Below are 26,448 nucleotides of genomic sequence, written 5' to 3' on the forward strand. Positions count from 1 at the left end.
ACTAACAGGCCGTCCAAGAAGGCGGAGCTGTGAGAGTGAAATTCAAGGATGTTGTTTGGATGTCACCGAGCACTGACAGCAGCTCGTCTGCGTCTGAGGTCCTGAACGAGCCATCGGTGGGGAACTTCCTGGTATCTGGCGACAGCCACAGAGGTCCAATCACAAAAGTCGGTGTTGGCGTTTTGCATTTGTCCATCTTTTATATACAGTGTGTGTTAATAACCAGCCGTAGCTCTTCTGCTCCTGCACGGCGAGAGGCTGAAGTCCCGACTGACCCGGCGTGTTTATTGGATTGGACCGGTACCGGCCACGTTTCCCAGCAGACGCTCGTCTGCAAAACAGCAGCGATGGAGGGGCAGACCTCTTCTGAATCGTAGCTGGATGCAGGCGCTGTGTCTGCAGAAAAACGTCCTCTGTCCTTCACACTCAGCATTTGGTTATTTGTTCTCAGGTGGGCGAACACGCGTCGTCTCCTGGGTGTTTTCCCTTCTTTTCATGGATATATCACCTCATGTTTTAGTGTTGTGTGTGTTTCCAGCTCGTACAGGCTTTCGTGTGCTCACCTGTTGATGTTCCTGGTAAAAGCTGGATTTCAGCAGAAGTAGATGAAGTGTTGCATCAGCTTCTCTGATGTTACTTTGTTCATTCGACAATTATAGAATGAAAAGAGCACAAACATGTGACCTGAATAACGACATGAAGTCAGTGAATTTATTTAGTTTAAAGGTGGAGTCGTGCAGTGTTTATGGTGAACGCAGTCAAAGTGGACGTGGGACTGCTCTGCAGGTCCCTGCATTCTTTCCTGTGTCCAGCAGGGGGCGACGTCTCTCTGATTACAGTAAACACTTTACAGTTTATGGGCTCGTTTGCTAGTTTTAAGTCTTGTTGAATAAAACAATGATGCTCATTTTTGAAACGATGCTCACAGAGAGTAAACAATAAATCAGCTCCAGGCTTCAGGGACCCGTTTGCTGATGTGTGCAGCACGCCATGTTGGCCTTTTAGATTCCTGCACCTCAGACGGTCCACACTCAGGGCTGAGGTGTTCCTGTATTAATGATCCACTTCATAGGGAAGGTTTCAAAGCTGCCCCAGACATCAGTGCAGAAATCACGTAGTGGGTAGGAAGCACGATGGCCAGCAAGAGGGAAGCTGAAACAGGGGGAGGAGCAAACAAGAGGAGGTGACGCGATGACCTCACAAACAAGTCAGGGAGGTGAACGGCAAAAGAGCAAAAACAGAAAACCTTCAAAATAAAGCAGGAAGTAAAGACGCACAAGAATAAACTCACAATGAAAAAGTCTGATTTGGCAAAACGAGCAAACGTTCTGGATGCTTCTGGTTGCAGGAGGTCTTTGCTCCTCTGGTTTGTTTCTCGTAGGAAAACCGATTCCTTGCATTGATCAGGTTTTCTCCTCCATGACGTCCTGCAGGCCAAAGGAAAGAAGCCGCTGTTCGTGCAGCTGGTGCTGGACAACATTTGGAGCTTATATGATGCAGTCGTCATCAGGAGGTTGGTAACTTTTATTATTTCAGTAAAATGAGTTTTTCTAAGAAACACGAGGAGGCAGCGACGTTCTTCCACCTGTCAGGACGTTTCCACACAGAAGCTGTGATGTTCTCAGGACAGGTGGGAACGCGTTCCCGACCCCGCGGCCGTAACGGAAGAACTTTCTCTTTATTTAAATCCGCAGAGACAAGGAGAAGGTGGAGAAGGTGGTGACATCACTCGGGGTGAAGGTGATGGCCAGAGACTCGCGTCACTCCGACCCCAAAGTCCTCCTGTCTGCCATCTGCAGCCAGTGGTTACCCGTTTCCCAGGCCGTCCTTTGTATCCTTTGTCCCGTGAGGTGAGCGCGTCCCTCGGCAGGACGTCAGCACGACGTCTTTGTCCCGCCTGTCCTCGGTGATCTTTAACGCACGCCGCAGCCATGGTGTGCGAGAAGCTCCCCAGCCCGTTAGAGATGGCGGCCGAGAGGGTGGAGAAGCTGATGAGCGTGGGAGCACGCCGCTTTGACTCGCTGCCCGAGCAGACGCAACACCTGAAAACAGGTACACACACACACACACACACACACACACACACACACACACACACACACACACACACACACACACACACACACACACACACACAGTATTTGTTTGGGATTTCTAACCAATGAGAGGAGCTCTTTTATGAGCATGCTTCTGCACGTCCAATCATCTGTGCAGATCGATGGTGTCTCCTCCTCTGGCTCGTGTAGCTCTGAGCGAATCAGGACTGCCGACACCATATCAGCTGTTTTACTGGCCCCGCCCTGATGCGTTGCCGTCTTCTTACTAACCTCTGCACCCCTGCATCAGCTGATTTGATTGACCTGACTTTATTTAAGGCTGCTTTATGGTCGGCGTTAGACGCTTCAGACTAATCGGACATTGGGCGGAGCCTCGTCATGCAGTCTGTGATCACAACTCCTTAATAATCACCATTAAATGCTTAAAATCAGTGATTTTAAAGAGTTATTGTTGAACCCACTGATAGCAGCTGTTTGCAGCGACCTGTCAGTGACTGTGTGGTGGATCAGTGGCGTTAACGTCTCGCCGTAACGTCGGGGGTGTGGTCTGTTTGGATTTCAGCGTCGTGCTGTTGTTGAAGCAGCTGTGTGTTTGACTCTTTTCCTTCATTCCTGGTGTTTCGCAGCATTCCTGCAGTGTTCGAGTGAGGAAAACGCTCCCGTCATCGTCTTCGTGTCCAAGATGTTTGCCGTGGACGCCAAGGCCCTTCCTCAGCACAGACAGAGGTAGCTGTGTGTGTGTTCATGCACGGGTGTGTTACTGAAAGTAAAACATTATTTAGTCAAAGCTCTCACCAAAAAGCTTTATGTGTCATCATCATCAGAAGAATTTCAGCCTGTCGCCTTTTAGCTTCCTCCACTTTACTTGGTGCTGAGCTCGAATGCTGCAGTCTCATTATTGCAGGTGTGAGCCTGCTGCCCGCTCACTCAGCACTCATTTCAGTTTGATTGTTGACAAACTGAACGTTTGTATTACAGTCTAGTCCAACTTAACTGAATCAACCATCTGGTACAATTATAGCTATTCTGAACTATGCAGTTTATGAAAACTATGCAGCCCCTTCAGCAACTGAAGAATTTGAAAGTAAATTAAAACAAAATATAATTTTACATTAAATAAAAAAGTTTTAAACTTCATTAAAATAAAACATGTCTTAAATTAAAATAAGTAAACTGTCATGTTTATTGCTGCCAAAAACAAGTTAAACACATTTGGACAGTGAAGGAATGTCAGGATTCTTGCTCAGAAAAAGGATCAACATGCTCTGAAGTCAGAGCACAAAAACCTTTTTGTAACAAAATATCGATTTCTGCTGTCCCTGTATCCATACATTATTAGCAAACAAATATCACCATGCTACATAGTATCCATTTTTCCCCACCCCTAGGAAACAGTGCAAAAACATTTGATGCAGTCACTGGGCAGTCGTTTGTGTTGGCACCACGTATTCTGAGTATCACAGTACTCCGACCTCTGACCTCTGACCTCAAATTAAAGGCGTGAAACGTCAGATATTCATAAAATATCTTTTATTTTTAAAACTCTGCTGCTTTTGTTTCTGACGGCAACATCAAGGAAACGATGCTGATATATGAGGATCCTGAATATCACATCTCAGCCTCCCACATTAATATGTCTGTGATTTATTTATTTATTTGTTTATTTATTTATTTATTTATTTACTTACTTATTTATTTATTAAAGAGCTTGGAAAGAAAAACTCAAGGAACTTAAGGAGGTTCTATGTCAGTAATTATTATTTATTAATGTTTTCTGTTTGTTTACTTAATCATTACTTTTACTTTTTTATGTCGTGTGTGTGTGTGTGTGTGTGTGTGTGTGTGTATTCATATCTTTGTTTGGAGGCATCTTTGTGACTCAAAATGTGGTTTTAGTGTCGGGGTTACAGGTTCTGGGTTGTGGTTGGAGGCCAGTGAAGCATTATGTCCATGACATGTCCTCACTGTGATATGAAAACGAGTGTGTGTGTGCGTGTAGCCAGTAGGTGGCGCTGCTGTCACGCCTCGTGGACGTTTGGTGTCTGGACGAAGGCCCGCTGTCTGTGTTTTGAGGATCATAAATGCGTCTCCAGAAACACAGCTGATTATTTTTGCTCTTCCTGTAGCACGCAGTCAGAGATGAAAGTACTTCCTGTGGAAACAGAAGCTCATAATGACACGAGGAAATGTGTTCCTTGTAAAAAATCCATCATCTGGAAACTCTATTTTAGCTGCACGTAGTCTATCAGAGAGGAGTGAAAGGTTCCCGTGCTGGAGGCAGAAGCTAACGTCAGAGCGTTTTGTCCCGTGCCTGACTTCCTGCGGCGCCCTCTGCGTCGCTGGAGCACCTTTACCTCCAGTTTGTCTCTGACTCCAGGAGGGTTGGTGGTAGGACACAGCTGTTAGCTCTCTCCCGTCCCTGCGTCCTTCTCGGAGGTGAACTGAGGGTAAACCACAAACCCCCAACAGCAGTGATGGATGGAGCTGTCCTGGCCTATCCTGGCCCGCCTGTCTCTTCTTAGGACGCGAGCGCGCTTTAACACCACACAGCTCCCTTCCTCGATGTCTGGCCCATTAATCTGAGCCCGGTGTCACCGAATCTGTCTTCAAGCCCTTTATGAAGATGGGAGACAAGGTCTCCGACTTCCTGCAGCAAGACGAATAGCGAAGCTGTGTTTGAGCTTGAAAGGCCAGGATGACAAGTTACGGCGTGGAGTGGATCGCTGCCACGGCTCATTGGAAGCAGATGCTTACAGGAGGCTGTGATTGATGTCGAGGAGTCATTACAGCGCTGGTCCCAGTGTTGGTTTAATGGCCCGGCCTGTGGAGCATGTGTGTCAGCTATTAACGGGCCAGAGGGAACTCGTTGTCTTCGCTCTGCCTCATCGTGCACCGCTGACTGATCTGCATCCGCTCAGTTGTGGCGAAGCTGTAAAAAGCTCTAATGCGACGCTGTGAACTCCATCACAGTGTTCCTCGACTAATAATCGTAGCAGCTTCAAACTTATGGGGACCAGGAAGAAGGAAGGAAGGAAAGGAGGAAGGAAGTAAAGAAGGAAGGAAGGAAGGAAGGAAGGAAAGAAGGAAGGAAAGAAAGGAAGGAAGGAAGGGAAGGAAGGAAGGAAAGAAGGAAGGAAGGAAGGAAGGAAGGAAAGAAAGGAAGAAGGAAAGAAAGGAAGGAAGGAAGGAAAGAAAGGAAGAAGGAAAGAAGGGAAGGAAGGAAGGAAGGAAAGAAGGGAAGGAAGGAAGGAAGGAAAGAAAGGAAGAAGGAAAGAAAGGAAGGAAGAAGGAAAGAAGGGAAGGAAGGAAGGAAGGAAAGAAAGGAAGAAGGAAAGAAGGGAAGGAAGGAAGGAAGGAAGGAAAGAAAGGAAGAAGGATGGAAGGAAGGAAGGAAAGAAGGAAGGAAGGAAGGAAGGAAGGAAAGAAGGGAAGGAAGGAAGGAAAGAAAGGAAGAAGGAAAGAAAGGAAGGAAGGAAGGAAAGAAAGGAAGAAGGAAAGAAGGGAAGGAAAGAAGGAAAGGAAGGAAGGAAGGAAGGAAGGAAAGAAGGGAAGGAAGGAAGGAAAGAAAGGAAGAAGGAAAGAAAGGAAGGAAGGAAGGAAAGAAAGGAAGAAGGAAAGAAGGGAAGGAAAGAAGGAAAGGAAGGAAGGAAGGAAGGAAGGAAGGAAGGAAAGGAAGGAAGGAAGGAAGGAAAGAAGGAAGGAAGGAAAGAAAGAAAGGAAGAAGGAAAGAAGGAAGGAAGGAAAGAAGGAAGGAAGGAAAGAAAGAAAGAAGGGAGGAAGGAAGGAAGGAATGAACGAAAGAAAGAAAGGAAGAAGGAAAGAAGGAAGGAAGGAAAGAAAGAAAGAAAGGAGGAAGGAAAGAAAGACACACACACACACACACACACACACACACACTGCAATAAGGTGACAGGATCAGAAAAAGAAATTCATCAGTTTCGGGTCATTTGGACGGTCAGAAACGAGCGGGCTCGCTCGGTTGTTAAACCGCCCCGGAGGACGCGATGATGCGACGGCGTTTGGTCGCTCCGCAGTTGTTTTATGCCACAGAATAGCTTTGACTGCAGGAGGTTTCCAGTTGAGTTTAGGAGGATTTTGCATTTTGGGCCTGAACGTTCGCTTCGAGCTTAATTTTGATTCATTATTTCTTCCACTTCCCCAGTGCAGGGTCACGGGAGCCCCCCCCAGCTGTGGCCAGATGTTGGATTAGAACAGTCTTGCTGTGAGGCAGCAGTGCTGACCGCTGCACCACCGTGCCTTCTATTATTACGTTCAACACGTTCTAGTTTTCAACTTTAATCCCTTTTCTTCATCACGGTTTGTGATTTCAGCTTGGATCGATCCTGCCACGTGATTGGCTGTTTGTTTGTTGTTAGCTGCGTTGCATTAATGTGGAAATCGTGGGCTGATGTTAATGTTTAGTGTGTCGACCCAGATGATCACCAGCAGCCACTCGCAGCTTTGTTCTTCCACCATCCTCAGAGGGTTTAACGATGGGGTCTCCACCAGTCTGAGCTCCATCAGCTGAGTTTATTTTGGGGTTGTGAGCATGTAGCAGACAGTACATGCTCCATTCCTCCGCCTCTGTTTTCATCTTCTTGATCTGCAGAGAGATTCAGCCTGAGCTCTCAGCTTCCTGTCACAGTTGTGATGCTAATTGCAAACTGTAGCGATGCACTTCCAGTGGCAAGCAGAGGAAAGAGATCTAGACGAGCTGTCAGAGGAGGCGTGGAGGAAGAGGACACGGATGAGGAGAGAGAGAAGGAAGGAAAGGCCATCTGATATTGTGAGGCTGGAAGGAAAAAACCTGTCTAAAGTCCCGGCTAATGAGCTGCGGGAGCTTCCTTCCTCTTTGCCCGCCGCAGGCGTGCATCCTCTCTGCTGACATCTGTGTGGCGGCTCACGGCGCCTGATAAACAGGTTGTTTGTCACCAACACTCAGGTCCGGGCGCTGTGGGTCACCTCCCACCCAAAATCAGCGACGTCTTTGACATGAAAAGTTCTGAAACACGGAAAACAAACGACTGAGGCGTCTCCGTCTGACTCTCAGACTACGACACGTTACTGTGAATTATCGGCACATCGCCGCCCTGATGACTGAGCGCCGCTAACGATTCATGTTCATCCAGGACTGCAGGAAAGAATTCATCTGTAAGGGAAACGACCTGGAGCGGTCTGATAGCTCATTAAAGGCTTACCTGTAAAAACATTAATTATTGTTGGATCCTGACTGAGGCGGCAGCTTTAAATAATTAACCGAGTCGCTGCAGCGCTGCCACTTGTGTGATTCGCACACAGCGCTTCCCTCAAAGTGGAGACGCGTCTCAACAGGTACTGACGCTTGTTTAGTGTGTGAGGGACGGGCGCAGAGGTGCAACGAGCCGCTGAGAATCTGGTAAAAACTGTTAATAAATGGACCAGAACTCGAGAAGGGGAGGAAATGAGTTCAGGTTTGAAGCGTCACTACTGGCTAACAATGTGCACAGACATGGCGGCATAGCGAGGGTGTGACCTGCAGCGTCCTGCAGCGTCCTGCAGCGTCCTGCAGCGCGCCCAAAGCTCTCGGTTCTTTTTCTCAAATGCTGCATGCATGAAATGTGAAATGCGTGAGTCTGCCATGCAGCTACTGTTGCAACTGGAACGACACCGGTGACGGTGACGGTGCAGACACTAAAATCATAACGATTCCTGAATGTTTTTATGCATAAAAGTCGATGAATTTGTTACATTTCTTCCCATTTCAACTCTTTGCAAGACCAGTAAGAGAATGTCTCACATGTCAGACATGAGCTGTGACATCACGTCCTGTCATCGTACCTCAGCAGATTCACTGCGAGCCACTGTGTGCTCGTCCAATCAACGATGGCTGAAAGTCATGTTCATTAAAAAAGACAAACAGTGCTGCGCAGCAGGTCTGATCAGGGTCAGAATATCTGGACTCGCATGATCTGATCCGACCTGACCGCTCACGCTTCGTGGCTCTTTAACTGTGGACAAAGAAAACTCAACTTTCTGCCTCTGAGCTTCCTACGCCGTGGTTGCTGTTGAGAAAAACCCTGCAGTGTATATATGGGGAGTCCACGGCAGGGGCAGTGCCGGATCAGATTTCTGCCTAGGATTGGTCGAGGCCCGGGGCAGCACTGACCGCTACTGTGCCGTTGGCCAACAGGTAACAGTGGAAACGCTGTAGATCTCACCCTGGGTCAGCACACCTGAATCACATGATTAGTTCATCAACAGGCCTCTGGAGAACTTCAACACATGTTGAGGAGTCATTTAGACATTTACATCAGCTGTGTTGGATCAAACATCTAAACCTGCAGGACACCGGCCCTCCAGGCCTGGAGTTGGACACCCCTGATATGCAGGGACTGTGCCGGGTCACGGATGTAGTTAAGGACATGTGGTGGATGCTCTCCTGCTGTGGAGCAGCAGAAAGAAGCCTGTGAAGTCTCAGAAGTGGGCTTTGTTGCTCGTAGTTCAGTGAACTGCTTTGCTTTGACATCGAGGATTATAAAACCCGGGGTCTGCTGAGGCCCTCGGTCTTAACATATCTTAACGATTGGGGCGATCGTGGCTCAAGAGTTGGGAGTTCGTCTTGTAATCGGAAGGTTGCCGGTTCGAGCCCCGGCTCTGACAGTCCCAGTCGTTGCACTTCAGCCGTTGCCTACTGGTGGTGGTCAGAGGGCCCGGTGGCGCCAGTGTCCGGCAGCCTCGCCTCTGTCAGTGCGCCCCAGGGTGGCTGTGGCTACAATGTAGCTGCCATCACCAGTGTGTGAATGGGTGAATGGGTTTGTAAAGCGCTTCGGGGTCCTTACTAGTCCTTAGGGACCAAGTAAAGCGTTGTACAAATACAGGCCATTCACCATTTCTCTGATCCTCGTCTAAATCCTCCATCCAGATAAACAGCAGCCTCTGAGCCTTATTTAGCCTTTAACTTTCTGCAGCTCACTCTGCTTTCATGCAAATGTCAGAGCAGATATCATCAGAGTCACCACCAAGTTTCATTTTCGTTCGCTGGAGCCAGAACAGAAGACATCTCCAATAAAAATCCCTCAGCAGTAAGAGGCGGTGAAGTGTGCTTCACAGACACATTTAATATCAATACATTGTTTAATTTTCCAGCGCGCTTTTTTCCTCCGTCTTCACAATGGGAAAAGGTCTGCTCGTGGTCGCGATCATCCCGCCTCGGTGTTTGGAAGCCATTACTTCATAACCGCAGCAGGCGAGGCCAGAGCCCGCGTCCTGGCGTTCCCATTATTACCCGTGAGTGACTGATTTGACCTCCTGTGGAAAAGTGATGAAGTCGGTAACGCGGCGCACAGCTGTGTTTGTTTCAGCGTTTGATGCAAACGCGACATTAAAGGGATAACCTCCGCTTAAACATCTGTCGGCTGCTTCGTCCTTTTCGGGGGAAATGATGCGAAGCTGCCTCGTGCGGCTGTAACTGAAAGTCACTCTGAGCCCATTTGTTCTGAAGGCCGGGCCACCTTCCAGTGGGGCCGGCTCTTCTGTGGTTTCCTGTTACAATCCTGAATTCGGGCCGCGGCCCCGTTTATATCCAATTTATGCTAAAGAGAGGTGCAATCAGTCTCAGTGAGTCTGCAGGGCTGCCGCTGTTGTCAGGGGCAAATTATGGGCTGTTTAAAGTGGTTTGTCATCACGGAGCTGAACTCTGTGCTGCATGCCGTCACTCGGGCCTATTGTGAGCAGCTGTGTTGCTATAGTCACTGTGGTCGTTTTGAAGAGGGCGTGCACATGCACACACGGGCTAACACGCCAACCGCACAGCGTGCACACACACGGGTCATGCAGGAAAACTAATGCAGGGATAATTATGTTCTGTTTTTACAGCTTGAACTCTCCTATCGGAGGAATTTGAAGTTTACCACTGTTTCTGAACAGAAGGTTTCAGGTGCTGACAGATGCTGCCTCTCAGACCTGCTCAGAGAGACGGTCCATAAACATCAAAAACCTGCTCAGGATCTCCTGCTGCACCTCTGACCGGCTTCTAGCTCGGCTGCAGAGCACGCCTGATCCTAATCCTTGATTTTCAGTTCTGGGAAGTGGGATGTGTGCAGGCGGGAATGTCAGGAGCGACTCGTTACCTTTGGGGTTGGAAACTGTGGCTCCTCTCAGCAACGATCCAGCACACGAAGGCCGCGTCGGCTTAAGAGAGAAGTTGTTTGCATAAGTTCAGGTGGTGTGATCTGAGAGGACGGGTTAGAATCATCGGCTTCTCTGATGATGCCAGATTAATTCAATTCAGTTTTATTCATACTGTAAGGTCGACCCTACAGAGAAAAACCCAACAATCATATGACCCCCTATGAGCAGCACTTTGGCGACAGTGGGAAGGAAAAACTCCCTTTTAACAGGAAGAAACCTCCAACAGAACCAGGCTCAGGGAGGGGCGGGGCCATCTGCTGTGATTGGTTGGGCTGAGAGAAGGAAGACACTTTTAGACTCCTGTTCCCAGATCTCACCCTGCACGGTCCCGCATCAGTCCAAACTTCCAGTGGAATTTTTTAAACATATATTTGGGGACAGACAGTTTTCTTGGTTCAGGATTATTCCACATGTATTAAAGTAAATAATCATCATCATTTATAAACATTTACAGACGCAGAAGGCTTTCTCCTTGTTTTTCGGGCGAGGTAGAGCATATGGTTTCGAGTCCAGCCTGCGTGCTGAAGTGTCTTTGAGCATAAATGCAGAGTTGATGCAGAGTGTGAGTGCTGCATGCAAAGCTGTGTGGATGAGACAACATTTACTCGACAAACAAAGATCTGTGCTGCGTAGATGAGACTCAGCGATGCGGTGGAGTAAAATGAAATGAAACATTTAAACATTTAGTGACGTAGTGGAGCGCCTCGAGCTCTGATGGGACTCTTGTGTTCAGGCCTCTGACTCAGGAGGAGATCGCTGAGCGCAGGGAGACGGCGAGACGGCGACACGCTGACAAGATGGCAGCAGAGAGCCACCGAGAGCCCTCCCACTCTGAGAGCGCGTCACCTGCAGGACTCTGCACAGGTGAGCTCGTCTTTCATCTTTTTTAATGTGTCTGAACACAGCTGATGCTCCGAGGGGACAAAGGTGAGCAAGAGCAGGAAGACTCGTTCCCTTTGTGTTACTGTGGCGTGTGGCTTTCAGTTTGTGAGTCCGTGTGTGTCGCCGTAGCAAAATGTAGTCAGAGACACGCTGCAGCGTGGGTGGGTGGAGCACTTTAGAACCAAAGCTGTTTGTGCAAAGATGCGTTTGGCCTTACGTGCAGACGCTCACCTGTGCAGTGGCGTTGTGCACAGTCGTGACACCATCAAGTCGCCAGAATCTGTCACACAGATGCAGAAACTCACAGGTGCTGCAGTGGTTTCAGTGCAGACGCACAAACACAGACTCACAAGCTGAAAACACGTCCGTCACCATAAATATGCAGCGTACAAGATCTGATCTCGTTTCTCTCAGCGAACGTGGAGAACCTGACGCTGAAAGACTTGAAGCCAGAGGAGGAAGAGGAGGCGAAGGAGACCTTTGTGGCGTTCGCTCGCGTCTACAGCGGGGTGGTCAAGAAAGGACAGAGAGTATTCGTGCTGGGACCGAAGTACGACCCCGCCCAGAGCCTGAGCACGGTAAGCCCCCCACTCGCCTGCTGTAGCTGCTTCGCTTCAGTTTTGTGCTCGCACACTTCCTCCCAGCACAGCTGATGTGATGCAGGCTGACAGGTAGTGTGAGCGACGCAGATCCTCAGAGAATCCACGTCCCTGTGACTGACAGCAGGTTCCTCATGTGTTCATCGTTTATCTTCAGAGAAATGTCTGGTTAGCGACTCGAGCTTCCTGTGAATAATCTTGGATCTAAAGATCAAAGAGCCTCGTCTGCAGATCGAGCTGACATAAAACTGCCTTTCAGTTCCATCAGGCTGTAAACATGTTTATTTCTGCTGGGAAGTTTTAACATGGGAGTCTATGGGGACAGCGCCCTGCTGGAGCCTCTAGTGGATCATAGTGGAACTGCAGCTTGTGTAAAACAGACATTATAAATCCTAAAGCTGTTCAGTGCTTTGCAGGAATCATGTGAGTAACCTAAGTTTCTCTCCCCTGTGTCTCGTCTCCCCTCACCTCTGTCAGCTGCCGGAGGGATGCAGCGCTTCGGACGACGTGTCTGAGATTCCTCACCTGTCCCGTTGCTCCATGGAAAACCTCTACCTGCTGATGGGCAGAGAGCTAGAAGAGCTGCAGGAAGTCCCCGCTGGAAATGTCCTCGGTAAATGTGTCTCTTTGTTTTTGTCGTCGCCTCGCTGCAGCTGTCGTTCGGTGACGTCGGAGCACTCGTGACATCAGCTGGGCTCTAAGCCGTCTGACACACACGAGGTTCTTGTTAACACAGTTGGATTAATGGCCGACCTACGGGAGCGTTTGGGGCTTCTCTGAGGTAGACGTCGTCGAGTTTTCCCTGTGATGTCGTTGGGTTTGTGGTACTGAATCACTCCTGAGTCATGATGAACAGAAGTGTTACAATACAAAGTTGTTTGATTTAAAAAGGGGCAGTGTGTATAGAAATGCATCAGTGACTCACAAAGAGCTGTTCAGAAACAGCCAATCACCGAGCTTCGAATCCTTTGTGTGCCTCTAACACTGAGCTGAAAGTGTAGACTTGATTTTATTCACTGTATCAATTATGGATCATAGCAGGAAAACTGTTGTGAAGCACAGAAGCTGTGGTAGAGGTGACGTGAGAGCAGGTAAGTACGACAGCTTCATTCTTTCAGGTTCGACTGATCGAACTTTTATTTGTTCTGTGTGGGCGCCTGACATGAGACGCTTTAATGGCTGATGCTGAAGTAGTTGCAGTGAGCATCTGATTGGCCAGAGGCCGAGGTGGTGGGAAGCAACCTGTCTCCAAACAAACACCACCGACTCGGAGTCAGAGCGAGCGTGGAGTGCTCGTGAGAACGCAGTGAAGTCGCACGCCTGCTGTAAACTGTAAATGTGGATTTCTGTGTATATAAATTATCATGTTATCACAAACAGACGGCGTGTTTGCAGACGCCGTGTTCTGAGGTCGTTCTGTAGTTTTGGTTTAAGGTTTGAACGGAGCTCTGTGACCGTCCTTGAAGTCATCGCGAGACTGAAATCAGGGATCAGGTGACGCTCATTTTCTTATAGTCTCCTGTTCAATCAAGCAGAGGAGTCGCCCCCTGCTGGACACTAGCAGGACTGCAGGCTCTGTAACACAGGGTGTGTGGGTGAAGCTGTCAGTGTTGGTCAGCGGGGCTCATAGCTGCAGGAGTGTGTTTGTCACTTAAAAGCAGAGACTCGGGGACGCTGCAGCACGTCGCAGCCCGACATGTGTTTCTCTTCTGCATACCTCACTCCTCAAACTTGTGACCTAAATTCTGACTCAAACCCAGATTCCCACATCACGGCTTTAAAGCTCGCTGCGCTCCAAGTTTCTGTGAGAACTTTTTCCATGCACCTCCTTCCTTTGGTTCAGCTGATGACCGTACGCATGCTCGTCTGACACTCGCGCACGCGCTTGTATGCGCTTCTATGCGCGTTATCGATCTGCCTCTGTGATCTCCGTGGACGCCGCTGTCTGCTGGCTTTGTGTCTGTACTGCAAACATGTTCACCAGTGACCTTTTTCATTTAAACGTTCAGACACACATTACTGTGGATGCTGGGGGGGTGGGGGGGGGGGGGGGTGTCTGCGTGGGCTCTTTATGAGTCATTTCTGGTCAAGTTGCCAAAAAGCAGCTTGGACTCTCTTGACGATGGGCTCGGGGTCAAATTCTTCAGGTACAAATCATATTTATTATAAACGAATGTTTTTGCTGGCACAGATTTTTCTACCGTGGCTGATGTGAAAGCATCGCTGCGTCCTGACACTGAGTGCTGGGCGAGTGTTAAAAGTGTCTGTGTACCAAGATTATACACAAAACTCAACAAAAAGACATATTTGCACCCCAGGGGCATTCCTGCGTGCACGATGTTGTTGACGTGCATTTAGCATATTTATCTGATCGCTTTGTGACGTCTCAGAGCGATTCACAAGTCCAGCTTTGGTTTGTGGTGCAGGTGAAACCTGACATGTGCAAACTGATGAATTTCTTTTTCTGATCCTGTCACCTTATTGCAGTGTATGTATGTATGTATCTTTCCTTCCTTTCTTTCTTTCTTCCTTCCCTTCCTTCCTTCCTTCCTTCCTTCCTTGCTTGCTTCCTTTCTTTCCTTCCTTCCTTCCTTCCTTCCTTCCTTCCTTTCTTTCTTCCTTTCCTTCCTTCCTTTCTTTCTTTCTTTCTTTCTTTCTTTCTTTCCTTCCTTCCTTCCTTCCTTGCTTGCTTGCTTGCTTGCTTGCTTGCTTCCCTTCCTTCCTTCCTTCCTTCCTTTCGTCCTTCCTTTCTTTCTTCCTTTCCTTCCTTCCTTCCTTCCTTCCTTCCTTCCTTCCTTCCTTGCTTGCTTGCTTCCTTTCTTTCTTCCTTCCTTCCTTTCTTTCTTTCTTTCTTTCCTTCCCTTCCTTCCTTTCCTTCCTTGCTTGCTTGCTTGCTTGCTTGCTTTCCTTCCTTCCTTCCTTCCTTTCTTTCTTTCTTTCTTTCCTTCCTTCCTTCCTTCCTTCCTTCCTTCCTTCCTTCCTTTCTTTCTTTCTTTCTTTCTTTCTTTCTTTCTTTCTTTCTTTCCTTCCTTCCTTCCTTCCTTCCTTCCTTCCTTCCTTCCTTCCTTCCTTCCTTCCTTCCTTCCTTTCTTTCTTTCTTTCTTTCTTCCCTTCCTTCCTTCCTTCCTTCCTTCCTTTCGTCCTTCCTTCCTTCCTTCCTTTCCTTCCTTCCTTCCTTGCTTGCTTGCTTGCTTGCTTGCTTCCTTTCTTTCTTCCTTCCTTTCTTTCTTTCTTTCTTTCCTTCCCTTCCTTCCTTTCCTTCCTTGCTTGCTTGCTTTCCTTCCTTCCTTCCTTCCTTCCTTCCTTCCTTCCTTCCTTTCTTTCTTTCTTTCTTTCTTCCCTTCCTTCCTTCCTTCCTTCCTTTCGTCCTTCCTTCCTTCCTTCCTTTCCTTCCTTCCTTCCTTCCTTGCTTGCTTGCTTGCTTGCTTCCTTTCTTTCTTCCTTCCTTCCTTTCTTTCTTTCTTTCTTTCCTTCCCTTCCTTCCTTTCCTTCCTTGCTTGCTTGCTTTCCTTCCTTCCTTCCTTCCTTCCTTCCTTCCTTCCTTCCTTCCTTCCTTCCTTCCTTTCTTTCTTTCTTTCTTTCTTTCTTTCTTTCTTTCTTTCTTTCTTTCTTTCTTTCTTTCTTTCTTTCTTTCTTTCTTTCTTTCTTTCTTTCTTTCTTTCTTTCTTTCTTTCTTTCTTTCTTTCTTTCTTCCTTCCTTCCTTCCTTCCTTCCTTCCTTCCTTTCTTTCTTTCTTCCCTTCCTTCCTTTCTTTCTTCCCTTCCTTTCTTTCTTCCTTTCCTTCCTTCCTTCCTTCCTTTCCTTCCTTCCTTCCTTCCTTGCTTGCTTGCTTGCTTGCTTCCTTTCTTTCTTCCTTCCTTTCTTTCTTTCTTTCTTTCCTTCCCTTCCTTCCTTTCCTTCCTTGCTTGCTTGCTTTCCTTCCTTTCTTTCTTTCTTTCTTTCTTTCTTTCTTTCTTCCTTTCCTTGCTTCCTTCCTTCCTTCCTTCCTTCCTTCCTTCCTTCCTTCCTTTCTTTCTTGCTTGCTTGCTTGCTTGCTTGCTTGCTTGCTTCCTTCCAGCCAAGGGTCCTTCCTTCCTTCCTTCCTTCCGGGAACCAAAATCCTGGTCCCCATAAGTTTGAAGGCACTTTTGAGAACCAAATGTGTTCCTCCACAGAGATGAGACAGACTCACAGAAACATCACTGCTGCTGAACCAGGATCTCCAGCCGCTGGATCGTGACTTTTCCCATGACTCTGAATCTTCAAACGCAGCATCGTCAGGCCTGAAATCTGTGTCCGCCGTGCAGACGTCTGCTGCACTTTGAGCGTGTGCGCTGCGTTCAGGGCGGTCCCCGGTGCAGCATTGATCTGACTCGCATTATTGCTGCTGGACGCTGCTCTGGGTGGAGGTGGGACCTGTGTGAAATCCTCTCGTGAGGCTGTCATGAATAATGAAGCAGGCGTGCATTAGGATATCGACGCGCCGCCATCAGCTGGCATCAGCGAAGGAAGTAATCAATAAGCCCATCTGCCCTTTAATGGACCTCGCAGCTCGTCTCCTTACGCAGCTTTGACGTCTCACAGATGGGCCGTAATGATCCGGGACTCTGATCTGGATTAGTTAAACCTGGATTAGTTAAACCTGGATTAGTTAAACCTGAGTTGGACTGACAGATGTTTGTTGTTGCTGTGACAGCAGATTGGTTGAATGTTCTGCTGGAATAATTTCAGACGTCTCAGAGATGTCGGCTCAGTTTATTTCCTGGATAAAAAAAACAACAATATTTTAGTTTAAAACAGGTTTTTGATGCTTTCTAAAATATCTGTGGTCTAATAATTTGATAAGACGTTTGCTAATATCATATCTGGATGCCTGCAGAGCAGATCAGTCAGACTGAGCTCCCGGGCAGACTCCACAGGCTGACAAAGGTTCATGTTTACTCGTTATTGTGAATATTTCGTTCTTTTTAAAAAACAGATATCCGCTCGTCTCAGGCTGTGGTCTGTATTTGTGCTGCAGCGAGTTAATGATCCCACACAGACCAGCGGGTCCACGTCTGAGCGGCTGAAGGAAAACAGAATGACGTTTGGAGAGGCCGGTCCTGACCTGAAGCCGACTGAGATGCTGTGGCGCGACCTTAAAGAGCAGTTTGTGCTCAAAAACCCTCCAAAGTGGCTGAATTAGAACAAATCTGCAAAGATGAGTGGGACAGATTCCTGCACAGCTGTAAAAGACTCACAGCCAACACCGGTGGCCCAAATAGTGATTAGGATTGGTCTGTCACTTCCTCACACCGCTGTGACTGAAGGTAAATCACAGTAATAACATAAGAACAAGTCTTTCTTCACTTCCACGGTTTGTCCTGCTGCAGGTCGGCGTGCTCCCTCCAGCTGCTGGTTTTACGTTTGGTAATGATTTCTGGTCATCATCAATCACTCGCTGATGTTTCCTGGCTCGGCGCTCAGATGTGATGTTTTAAACTTGGAGCAGATGTGACTGCAGCTCTGGTGGCAAAGGCTGGATGATGCTCACGACACATCGTTGCTTTTGTTTTGCTCGAGGTGGCCGTAACCCGGGAGGCGGAGCAGGTCATCCACTAGTTGGAAGGTTGGCGGTTGCTTGACGCCCTGGTTGCGCTGTGTGTCAATTGGACGGCGAGCGTTGGATAGGAAGCGCTGGTGTGAATGAGTGGTGCTGCTTGAGGAGCCTCGAGCGCTGCAGCAGGCGCAGGAAGCAAACGTCAGTGATGGATGTTGCAACTTCTGACTAGAATAACTTTGATGTTTGCTGCGATGGATCGGCGCTGTCGAGTGACAGATCGCTGAGCGCGTCGGGTCACACTGGTCGGTTGCCATCATGGATCGTAGTCTTCGCACTTCTATACTTTTCTTGCGTGACGGTGCTTTCTCTGCACAAACCTGTTGCGTCTGTCGTTTGTTCGACGTGTGGATTCTCTCCAGCTTCTCTTTCAGCTTCTTCCACTTCTTGTTTTCCTTGAGATGGAAGAAAGGAAACATTTAATAGAGATGGAGGAAGCTCGTTCCTGCTGACGGCGTCGAGTTTTTCCGTCTTGAAGGAAACATTGAGCACAGAACAAAAACCCCACAGTGTCCTGTTATATCCCAGTAAAGGGGATTGTTTTTCATTCACCGGTGATCACACTGGTGAAAATGATTTTTTCACACTTCTGAGGCTGCTACAGTGAAACAGCTGAACGTGTCACAGCCGCTTCCTGTCCTGTAAACTTGAGTTTGTTTGCTGGCTGTCGAGCTGTCAGGATTAAGATAAGTTTGTTTCTTTGCCCTTTGACCCCTGCCTCTCTGAAACACCTCCAGCCTTCTCGTCCGTCCCGGGCGGCACTCGGAGAAAGCGGCAGAGAGCTGCTGGGTGTTCACCGCAGATCGATTCAGCGTAAAATCTCCCGAGGGAAGAGATCGTCTGTTTTCTTTGTAACCGTGATGTTCGTAACGCTGGAATCAGCACAGTCAGCTCGTTTCTTCGGGGATCTCGCGGCGTTCTTCTGAGAAGCCTGATGACTAAGCAGAAAGTTGAAGCGGTGGCAGGCGGGGTGGAAACAATTTCTGTTCTTCTCAGATCTATGAAAACATGCTCTGTCTCTCTGCGAGTGTTCGGGCCATGTGGGAGCCATCATTCCTGTCCTGTTACTGGACCGCGGGCAGGGAGGAAGCTGCCAGCGGCGCACCAACGTGTGTAAACCCCACCAGGCTTGGCCTTGATTAAACCCCCATTATTATCTGACGCTGGAGCAAGTCATTGGAGAAGGACACACACATGCACACGCACGCACATGCACGCCCACATATGCACATGCACATCCAAACACACGTGCACACGCGCGTACGTGCACATCCACACACGCGCGTACGTGCACACACACACACACACACACACGTGCACACGACTTTCTCACACAAACACACAAAAGCAACATTTGATGTGGAAAACATCATTTTCCAGTGAACCACATGATGGCACGCTGCACAGGCTGCAGGACCAAACGCTGTGTTTGTCTTTGTGTGTGTGTGTCTGTGTGTGTGTGTGTGTGTGCTTCCCCAAAACCACGACTGTTTTAAATGAGTAACAGAAAGCAGAAAGATAAAGGAAAGGCAGCTGCTGTGCTGTGTGCGCAGCATTGTGCTGCCTTCCCTCCTTATTTCCTGCCAGCTGTTGGAAACAGCAGCCTCAGGAAATGAAGGCCTCCCATCATGCTCCAGCTCAGCTCAGTTTTAACCCGCGTCCCCTCCCCTCGCGTCCTCGGGCAGCCTCAGGAGGCTTTCCTCTCCAGGTGAGCGTCAGGTTTCAGGTTTGTTGCTTATAGAGGGCTTTGGTCAGTTGATCCTTTCTGTGTCTCAGCTGGCTCTAAATGTTTGCAGTGCATTAGCACACGAGCACCTCTGTTAGTTTAACAGGACGAGCGGTGACCACAGAAGTTCTGCACGTGCTGAAGCGCTCTGTGTGTCGCGCGAGCCACCGTGTCTTTGTGCAAAGCTGGTGAACACGTGGTGCAGCACGGAGGTGGAAACACTGCAGGCACAAACATGGCGGCGAGCATCATCACCTCACTGAAGATCGAACTTCCTGTTTGTGGAGTTTGCGTGACATTGATCCAGGTGATTCTCAGTAGGCAGCATTGATGTATTCACCCAGTGTCACCTGTCACCCCCTCCAACCCTGTAAAGTTCATAGAAACATTGGCTACAGCAGGAGGTGAGGTCCACTTTAACAGCGATGAGTATCGACCGCGTTTCTTCGGTGGCTGATGTCAGTCGCTCGAGGATCTCTCCTTCTGTCACATGCTAACAGCTCCTGCAGGAGGCTAACTAGAAAACGTTGTCTCGCAGAGATTAACCACATCAAATCTGCCTGCAGCTCACATCTTCCTGCCGCGCTCACATAAACGATCACAGCGTGGAGTCTGATTCATCTCGTCTTAAACGGAGCAAAGTGATTTAGGAGGATTTCTTGGCGTTCATCAGACTTCTGGGTAAAACACTTCTGATGATTATGGCTTTGTTCTTATTATATAAACGTTCTGTTGAGTTATTCATGTCACAAACACTGTTGCAGATCACTGCTTATCTATGTGTGACCTCGTGTTGGAGAGGCTGCGTTTCGTAAAGAAAGAAGGAAACTAATAACACGGCGATGGCCACGCCCACTGGGCCCACCTGCAGTTTGCAATCACACCTGCTCGTGTCAGTGTCATTGCTGCTTTTCTCTGCACAGCCATGCGTTTTATGTTTATCTGATGCTGCTCGGATTGCCCGATCATTTATGAAATGCAGCCCACACGCCGCATGCACACAGAGCGCGACTTCAGCCGACTCGTGTGAGGCAGACAGCTACACGTTGTGCTTCTCAATTCACAAATGAAATGATATGAAAACGTTTTCATCAGATGAAGCCGCCCTGAGCTGGACATCATGGAGACGGTCAGTTTGCACAGTGCAGTGTCGCAGCCCGGCTGCTGGTCACGTGCAGGAAGCGTTAGCGATGCACCAGGAGCAGCCAGGGATCAAACCATCAACCTGACACTTAGCCTCAGTTGCATTTGGTAATAACCTAACCGATTGATTTTCCTCATCACCAATGAGACGGCATCGCTGTCCGTGCTCGTGTTCATGTTTCCCATCGTCAGACGTGACGTTCTGTTTCGTTTTAGTTTGATCTCACCTCAGATGGTTATTTTAACCAACTGGTGTCCTTCCAACCGTGGAAACAGTTTCCATTTCCTGTTTCAGCATCAGGAGCAGAAAGCTAAAGTGCCGTTTTAGCTGATAAACAGAAGCTCGTACGGACACGCCCGCCGCATCTCTGCTCTGCGTCCAGGCTGAGCATCGCTGCAATTCAGCAGCTTCAATAAGAAGACGGTTACACCTGATCGACAGGGCAGAACTTACCTGGCCTGACCGCAGCGTCATCCAACACCTGTTGGAGATGAGAGCTACACCCTCACCCACTTTAACTCCACTCAGGCTGAAACCCCTCCCCCTGAAGCGTGCATTCAGTCAGTGAGTGGTTGTTGGGGGTTATGGCACTTCCTGAAAGCCTCGCCAACATTTCTTTGCCCCAGCAGCCAATAAGAGACGCTGACTCGCCTGCAAACACAAACTATCCGCTGAGCAGTAACTGAAAGTGCGACGTGGAAACGGAGACTGTGGTCGCCTTCAAAGTAAAAGCTGCACTTTATGTTGTGTTTGGTCACCTGGATGAGTGACGCCACGCTTCAGATCGACAGAATCAACTTTTTGTTTTTGATCACAGCAGTTCAAATGTTTTCATCGTAAAGCTGAAGTGATGTTGATCCATAACTTCTGGAGTTGTTTCTCAGGAGCTGCAGTGAACATGTTTTTTGTGCGTCTTCGTTGTATCGTCTGTTTTTGCTGGGTCGAAGTGCATCTCTGGTTAACGCTAACGGCAGAAGTGATGGCGTGTTGTGACCGAGCCGTGGAAACTCTGCGAGCACCTTAACAAAAGTCCTTTGTTTGATCCTCTTTGCTGTTTTCGATTAGCGGCGTGCACCCGAGCGGCGGTGGGACTTATCTGCCATCGCAGCTGAGGGAGAGCACACGGCAGGCTCGATGGCGAGCTTAGTAAGGCCGACCGTTTGTAACAGGGGTTAAAGACGCGGGCGGCGTCGAGCGCTAATCATCGAGGCCTAATGTGAAGCAGCTGCGAGAAAAGCCGCGGAGTCGGTCCTGGGGGAGGAAGAAAGGGGGAAGACAGAAAAAGCAGTGAAGCGAGCGATGCTGATTCAACACTGAGCGACTTTATGAAAACATTTGTTTTGCATCAGCTCTCCCTCTGCGAGCCAGCGGTGACGAGCGACCCAGATCTTTAACAGGAAGCGCCACTGAATGATTTTACTGATGCGAACCGCACCGGGCGACGGCAGAGGCCAGCCGGGTTCATCCCGGTGCGGCTCGCATCGTCAATAATGCCGCCAGCGTTCGGACGTTCAGGCGTCTTTGTAGGACACCCCCACCCCGTCGCTGCAGAGGGAAGTGTTGCTGTTTAAGAGGAAACGGGAATGTGGGGATTTTAAGCCTGGTTGCATAAAGCTCGCCTTTTTCCTCTTAAGAAAACATTTCGGCACTTCAGACTCGTTGTGCGTCCCGCTCACGGTCAGACGATTGATATCGACTTAATCTGCGCTGTCAGACATTTGTTTGCATTTCAGCTTCACCCAGAGTAGATCTCTGTTCCTCTACAGTAGAAATAAGTGTTGGGTTGGTGGGCGGGATGGTTGACGATTCAAATAATCATCAAGTGTGTGTGTCATCAAGAAACTGAATAGTTTGTGTGTCTGTGACAAACCGGGCAGCAGAATCGCAAAATGACGCATTTAGTCGGCAAACTGGAGAAACCACTGCAGAAGAAGAAGAACGGGAGGCTTTCAGATGAACAGCTCACATGTCGCGACTTCTCCGTCATCATCTGAGAGCAGTTTGCGTTCGCTGGAGCTGTGCAGACGCTTTCTGTGAAAGTGTGCCAGTTCAGCTGAAACGTCTGGTGTTGGAAATAGGAGCACAAAAGTCTCTATGTTAAGACTTAAAACTTTGTGGGAGCAGCTCATCTCCTCTACGTCTACTCATTTTTATAAAACAGTGTATTAACTTGGGAGTCTGTCAGGAAACGCTGCCCATGTGACTTCAGGCTCCATAAACTCAGCTGGTTCAGTTTCACAGCTCAGATGTTGATGTTTAATTTATTAACCAGCTAACTCACATTTTACAGTGAGCTCTCCCCCCGGGGGCAGCGCGGTGGTTACACTGTGGCCTCACAGCATCAGCCAGACGCCGGACAGACAGAGTGTCGGCTGATCCGACCACTGCTAACAAAGCTAACAGCAGCATCTCCGTCTCTTTGCTGCGTGCTGCTAAAAATATGCGCCGAGTCTATTTTTGACAGAAGGAAATAAAGAATCAAATATTCCCAAAACTCCACGTAATCTAAACTTCCCACTCCTGTAACGCTCTCAGTGCGATTGGACGCCACGGCGGACGGAACAAACCCGTGTGAGCGATGACGTATCTGCTGGTTTCTCAGCGTGACACAGCCTGAAAACTTCACCGAAGGTGGTGAAGTCAAAATAAACACGAGACTGGAAAAGTTAACTCGTGACGTTAGCATCTCACTCTGATTAAAACTGAAAGTGATGAAGCTGGAAACTTTTAATCATTAAAAAACCCAAGTTACACTGAACTGAAAACAAACAAGAACTGCGAGCTTCTCACGCGATTGGCTCACACGCGTCAGCGTTACGGAAAAATGTGATGTGATTAGAAGAAGAAAGTGTACTTTATTGATCCCTGTGGGGAAACTCCTCTCTGCATTTAACCCATTCACTCAGTGAAGCAGTGGGCAGCCACTGGGCGCCCGGGGAGCGGTGTGTAGGGACGGTACCTCGCTCAGGGGCACCTCAGGATAGCTGTTCAGGGGAATCGAACCCCGACCGTCCGATCATGGGGCCACCACTCTACCTACTGAGCTAACGCTGCCCGATTACAGCGATGTGACACTCCTGAAGGTAAACACAGATATTCTCATCATTGAAAAAGTGCTCGTATGTGCCCACACAGTCATGTTATCACCGATCTGACACCAGGAAGTAGTCTGGCCCCGTCACAGAGGTGCTCCTGTGCACCTCGACTCGCAGGTGTGTCGCTGATGGAGCCGAGCATATATCTGTGTGTCACGTTCATACTTTTTCAGTTTCTTTCTTTTACTGTTTGACTTTAAATGGACAACAGTGATGAAAATATTCTTCTTGTTATTCTTCCCCCAGAACATAATAATCAGGAGTGAAAAACCTCATCAGTTAATCAAAGATGGAACCAACAATGTTAAAAAGGAGAAAAAGTTCATTTCTAAATAAACCGTGGGCGTGGTTGAAGCTCCGGCCGTCATTCCCCGCTATGACCCCAAGAAGTTCGCTATCAGTGCCGAGCTTGGATTTTAGAAGAGCTCTGGCGGAGCGAGTACAGATTTTGTTTTTCGGAGAGCGCGTAGTTTCTATATCGACCCGCGTCTCTACAGTAGAAGGCTGCTGTCGATGACCTCGTGTGTCAGCGAGGAATCGACTTCGGTGCACACGTGCGCGTGCAGCAGCTCCTGACTCATCCGTCTCTTCCTCAGTCGTCCTTGACACAGTTTCCAGTCCCAGCCGAGCCCTGCTGGGATCCCGCAGCCGTGAAGCGTTCTCCACCTCATCAGTCCTTCGCTCTCCCCGTGGAAATTTATTGACCACCTCCTCCTTCGTGCCCCCTCCTCTCCTCCTCTCCTCCTCTCCCTTTCCCTCCCTCACTGCCTCGCTCTGGCTGGCTGATCTAGATTTTTCTCCTCAGCTTTTCTTTGCTGAACTGTAGCCAAGATCTTTGAAGCTCGCAGTAAAAGGCTGCTCGTCTGTTTGGGAAAGATGCAGCTGAGAGGAAAGAAACGCGTAGAGGAAAAGAGCAACGATTCCCTGTCGTTAAAGAAAATCTGATCTTATTCCTGTACAGAGGAACAGAAACAGGTAAATGCATCGTTTCACTACGATCCACGTGAGCAGCAGCTGTGACGCTGATGTTCGTAACCTGGCCGAGCTGAAGGCGCGAGTGTATCTCAGACTGTGCACACAGGATGAAAGCTTTGCTCCCACAGTCGTGATGATGGTGTAGAGGGGTTTTCTGGGCGGGGTCCTCTGTGGCAGCGATCGCAAATGAGGCTTAAACTCAAACTCTGATTTATTTACAAAGCAGATTTAAAAACAACCCAGTTTGACCGAAGTGCTGCTGAGAGACGACCGAACGGATCAGAAGAAATAAAAGAGTAGAAACAAGAAACAAGTCAACATATACAGACAAACGCACAAGAGACACAACGAGCGAATCAGACAGGACCAAATGTCATGGAGCCGAGATGAAGGTGGGACATAAAAACAATGATCAGAGGGAGAGGTGTGGCTGTGTGTGTGTGTGTGTGTGTGTGTGTGTGTGTGTGTGTAAAAATAAATTAGTAACACCATAAATAACAACGACACCACATGTCAGGTTTTCCCCGACAGCAGCAGTCGGCCCTCAGGACGCAGCGTGTAAGAACCTCTTAATGTTTCTAACAGATGAACCTAACCGAGCCCGTTTTAACGCTTCAAACCCGTCACCGGTGATGGGTTAGCATTTGTGATCGTGGCTCAAGAGTTGGGAGTTCGTCTTGTAATCGGAAGGTTGCCGGTTCGAGTCCCGGCTCGGACAGTCTCGGTCGTTGTGTCCTTGGGCAAGACACTTCACCTACCACCTACTGGTGTTGGTCAGAGGGGCCGATGGCGCGATATGGCAGCCTCGCCTCTGTCAGTCTGCTCCAGGGCAGCTGTGGCTACAACTGTAGCTGCCTCCACCAGTGTGTGAATGAACAGTGGCATTGTAAAGCGCTTTGAGGGTCTCGAAAAGCGCTATATAAATGCAATCCATTATTATTATTATTATTATAGCAAGAGTGGGCAACTCCAGGCCTCGAGAGCCGGTGTCCTGCAGGTTTTAGATGTCACCCTGGGTCAGCACACCTGAATCAAATGATTAGTTCATTAGCAGGCTTCTGGAGAACTTCAAGACATGTTGAGGAGGTCATTTAGCTGTTTGAATCAGCTGTGTTGGATCAAACATCTAAACCTGCAGGACAGCGGCCCTCGAGGCCTGGTTTAAAGAGTAAATTAGGTTAGGATTTAAAGCAGCGGTGCCCAACCCCCGGGCCTCGGTCCAGTACCGGTCCGTGAGTCGTTTGGTACCGGGCCGCAAGAGTTGAGGCTCAGGTGTGAAATGTATAGTTTTCAGGGTTTTTATCGGTTTTCAGTGTTATTTTGTTATCGTTTTTATCGTTTACTCGGTTTTCCTGGGTCTTTTCACGTGTGTTATGAATAAATCTTCTTTTTTTCGGTACCGGTACTAGTTTTATTTTGTTGTATTTATCCGCGACACCTTAAAGGCCGGTCCGTGAAAATATTGTCGGGCATAATCCGGTCCGTGGCGCAAAAAACGTTGGGGTTAAATAAAATATCTCCTTTTAGTTATTAATGAAAAAACTACAAATGAAGTGTAAAAATCGGAGACGTGTATGACCCAAGCTGTGATCTGTGGATGGTTGAAATGAATTAAACATTCAAAGTTTTCAAAGTGGAAAATGTTCATTTCCTGTCCCAGAATACGAAATATTAAAAAATCGTTTTCACAGACACAAAAATAAAGGTCAGAGGTCACGACGACTTCATGGACAGAGGCTTCAGAAAGGTTAAGCTCGGATAGTTCACACTGTAGTGTGCTAACCCACTCTGCATGTCGCCCACCCTCCCTGAGCTTAATTATTGCTGCTGTGCAAGTAAAATGTTTGCATTTGAAACTAGAAACGGACGAGTTTACAAACATGGATCTGCTCTAAAGGAGCGTTCGAGCTCGCAATGAAGGAACCAAACGCACATGAGACTAACAGGCTCTGTTATTACACTTTTAATCTCTTTTATTCTGTGCTGTGTTTCCAAAAACAATATAAACCAGTTCTTGTACACAAACTTCCTTTGGACGCACGTCCAACACGAACTTCCAGATGTTGTTGATGAGGTGGAGCCAGCAGACGGACACGTTACGCCTGCGACGTTGGCACAACTTTCATTTTAGGACGATTCATCAAACAAGATTAGACGTTGAGAAAAGACGACGGTTACGTTCGCTGGTTGTTGTCGTCAGTGACTCACAGATATTTCCCAGCC

General features: G+C 48.4%; 1 protein-coding gene across 1 annotated transcript in view; it reads left to right on the forward strand.

Moving 5' to 3' along the window:
- The window catches only part of efl1 (elongation factor like GTPase 1), an 84,110-nt gene that overhangs the window by 5,221 nt on the left and 52,441 nt on the right, over positions 1-26,448 (forward strand). Inside the window, exons 8-14 of the mRNA XM_087834342.1 lie at positions 1,434-1,513; positions 1,695-1,831; positions 1,930-2,052; positions 2,684-2,783; positions 10,960-11,090; positions 11,523-11,686; positions 12,185-12,320. Coding sequence (XP_087690468.1) covers positions 1,434-1,513; positions 1,695-1,831; positions 1,930-2,052; positions 2,684-2,783; positions 10,960-11,090; positions 11,523-11,686; positions 12,185-12,320 — 871 coding nt within the window. The remainder of the gene's footprint in view (positions 1-1,433; positions 1,514-1,694; positions 1,832-1,929; positions 2,053-2,683; positions 2,784-10,959; positions 11,091-11,522; positions 11,687-12,184; positions 12,321-26,448) is intronic.

This window comes from Neolamprologus brichardi, chromosome 1 (assembly GCF_056152115.1).
Source record: "Neolamprologus brichardi isolate AB-2024 chromosome 1, ASM5615211v1, whole genome shotgun sequence".
In the NCBI taxonomy this organism is placed as follows: Eukaryota; Metazoa; Chordata; class Actinopteri; order Cichliformes; family Cichlidae; genus Neolamprologus; species Neolamprologus brichardi.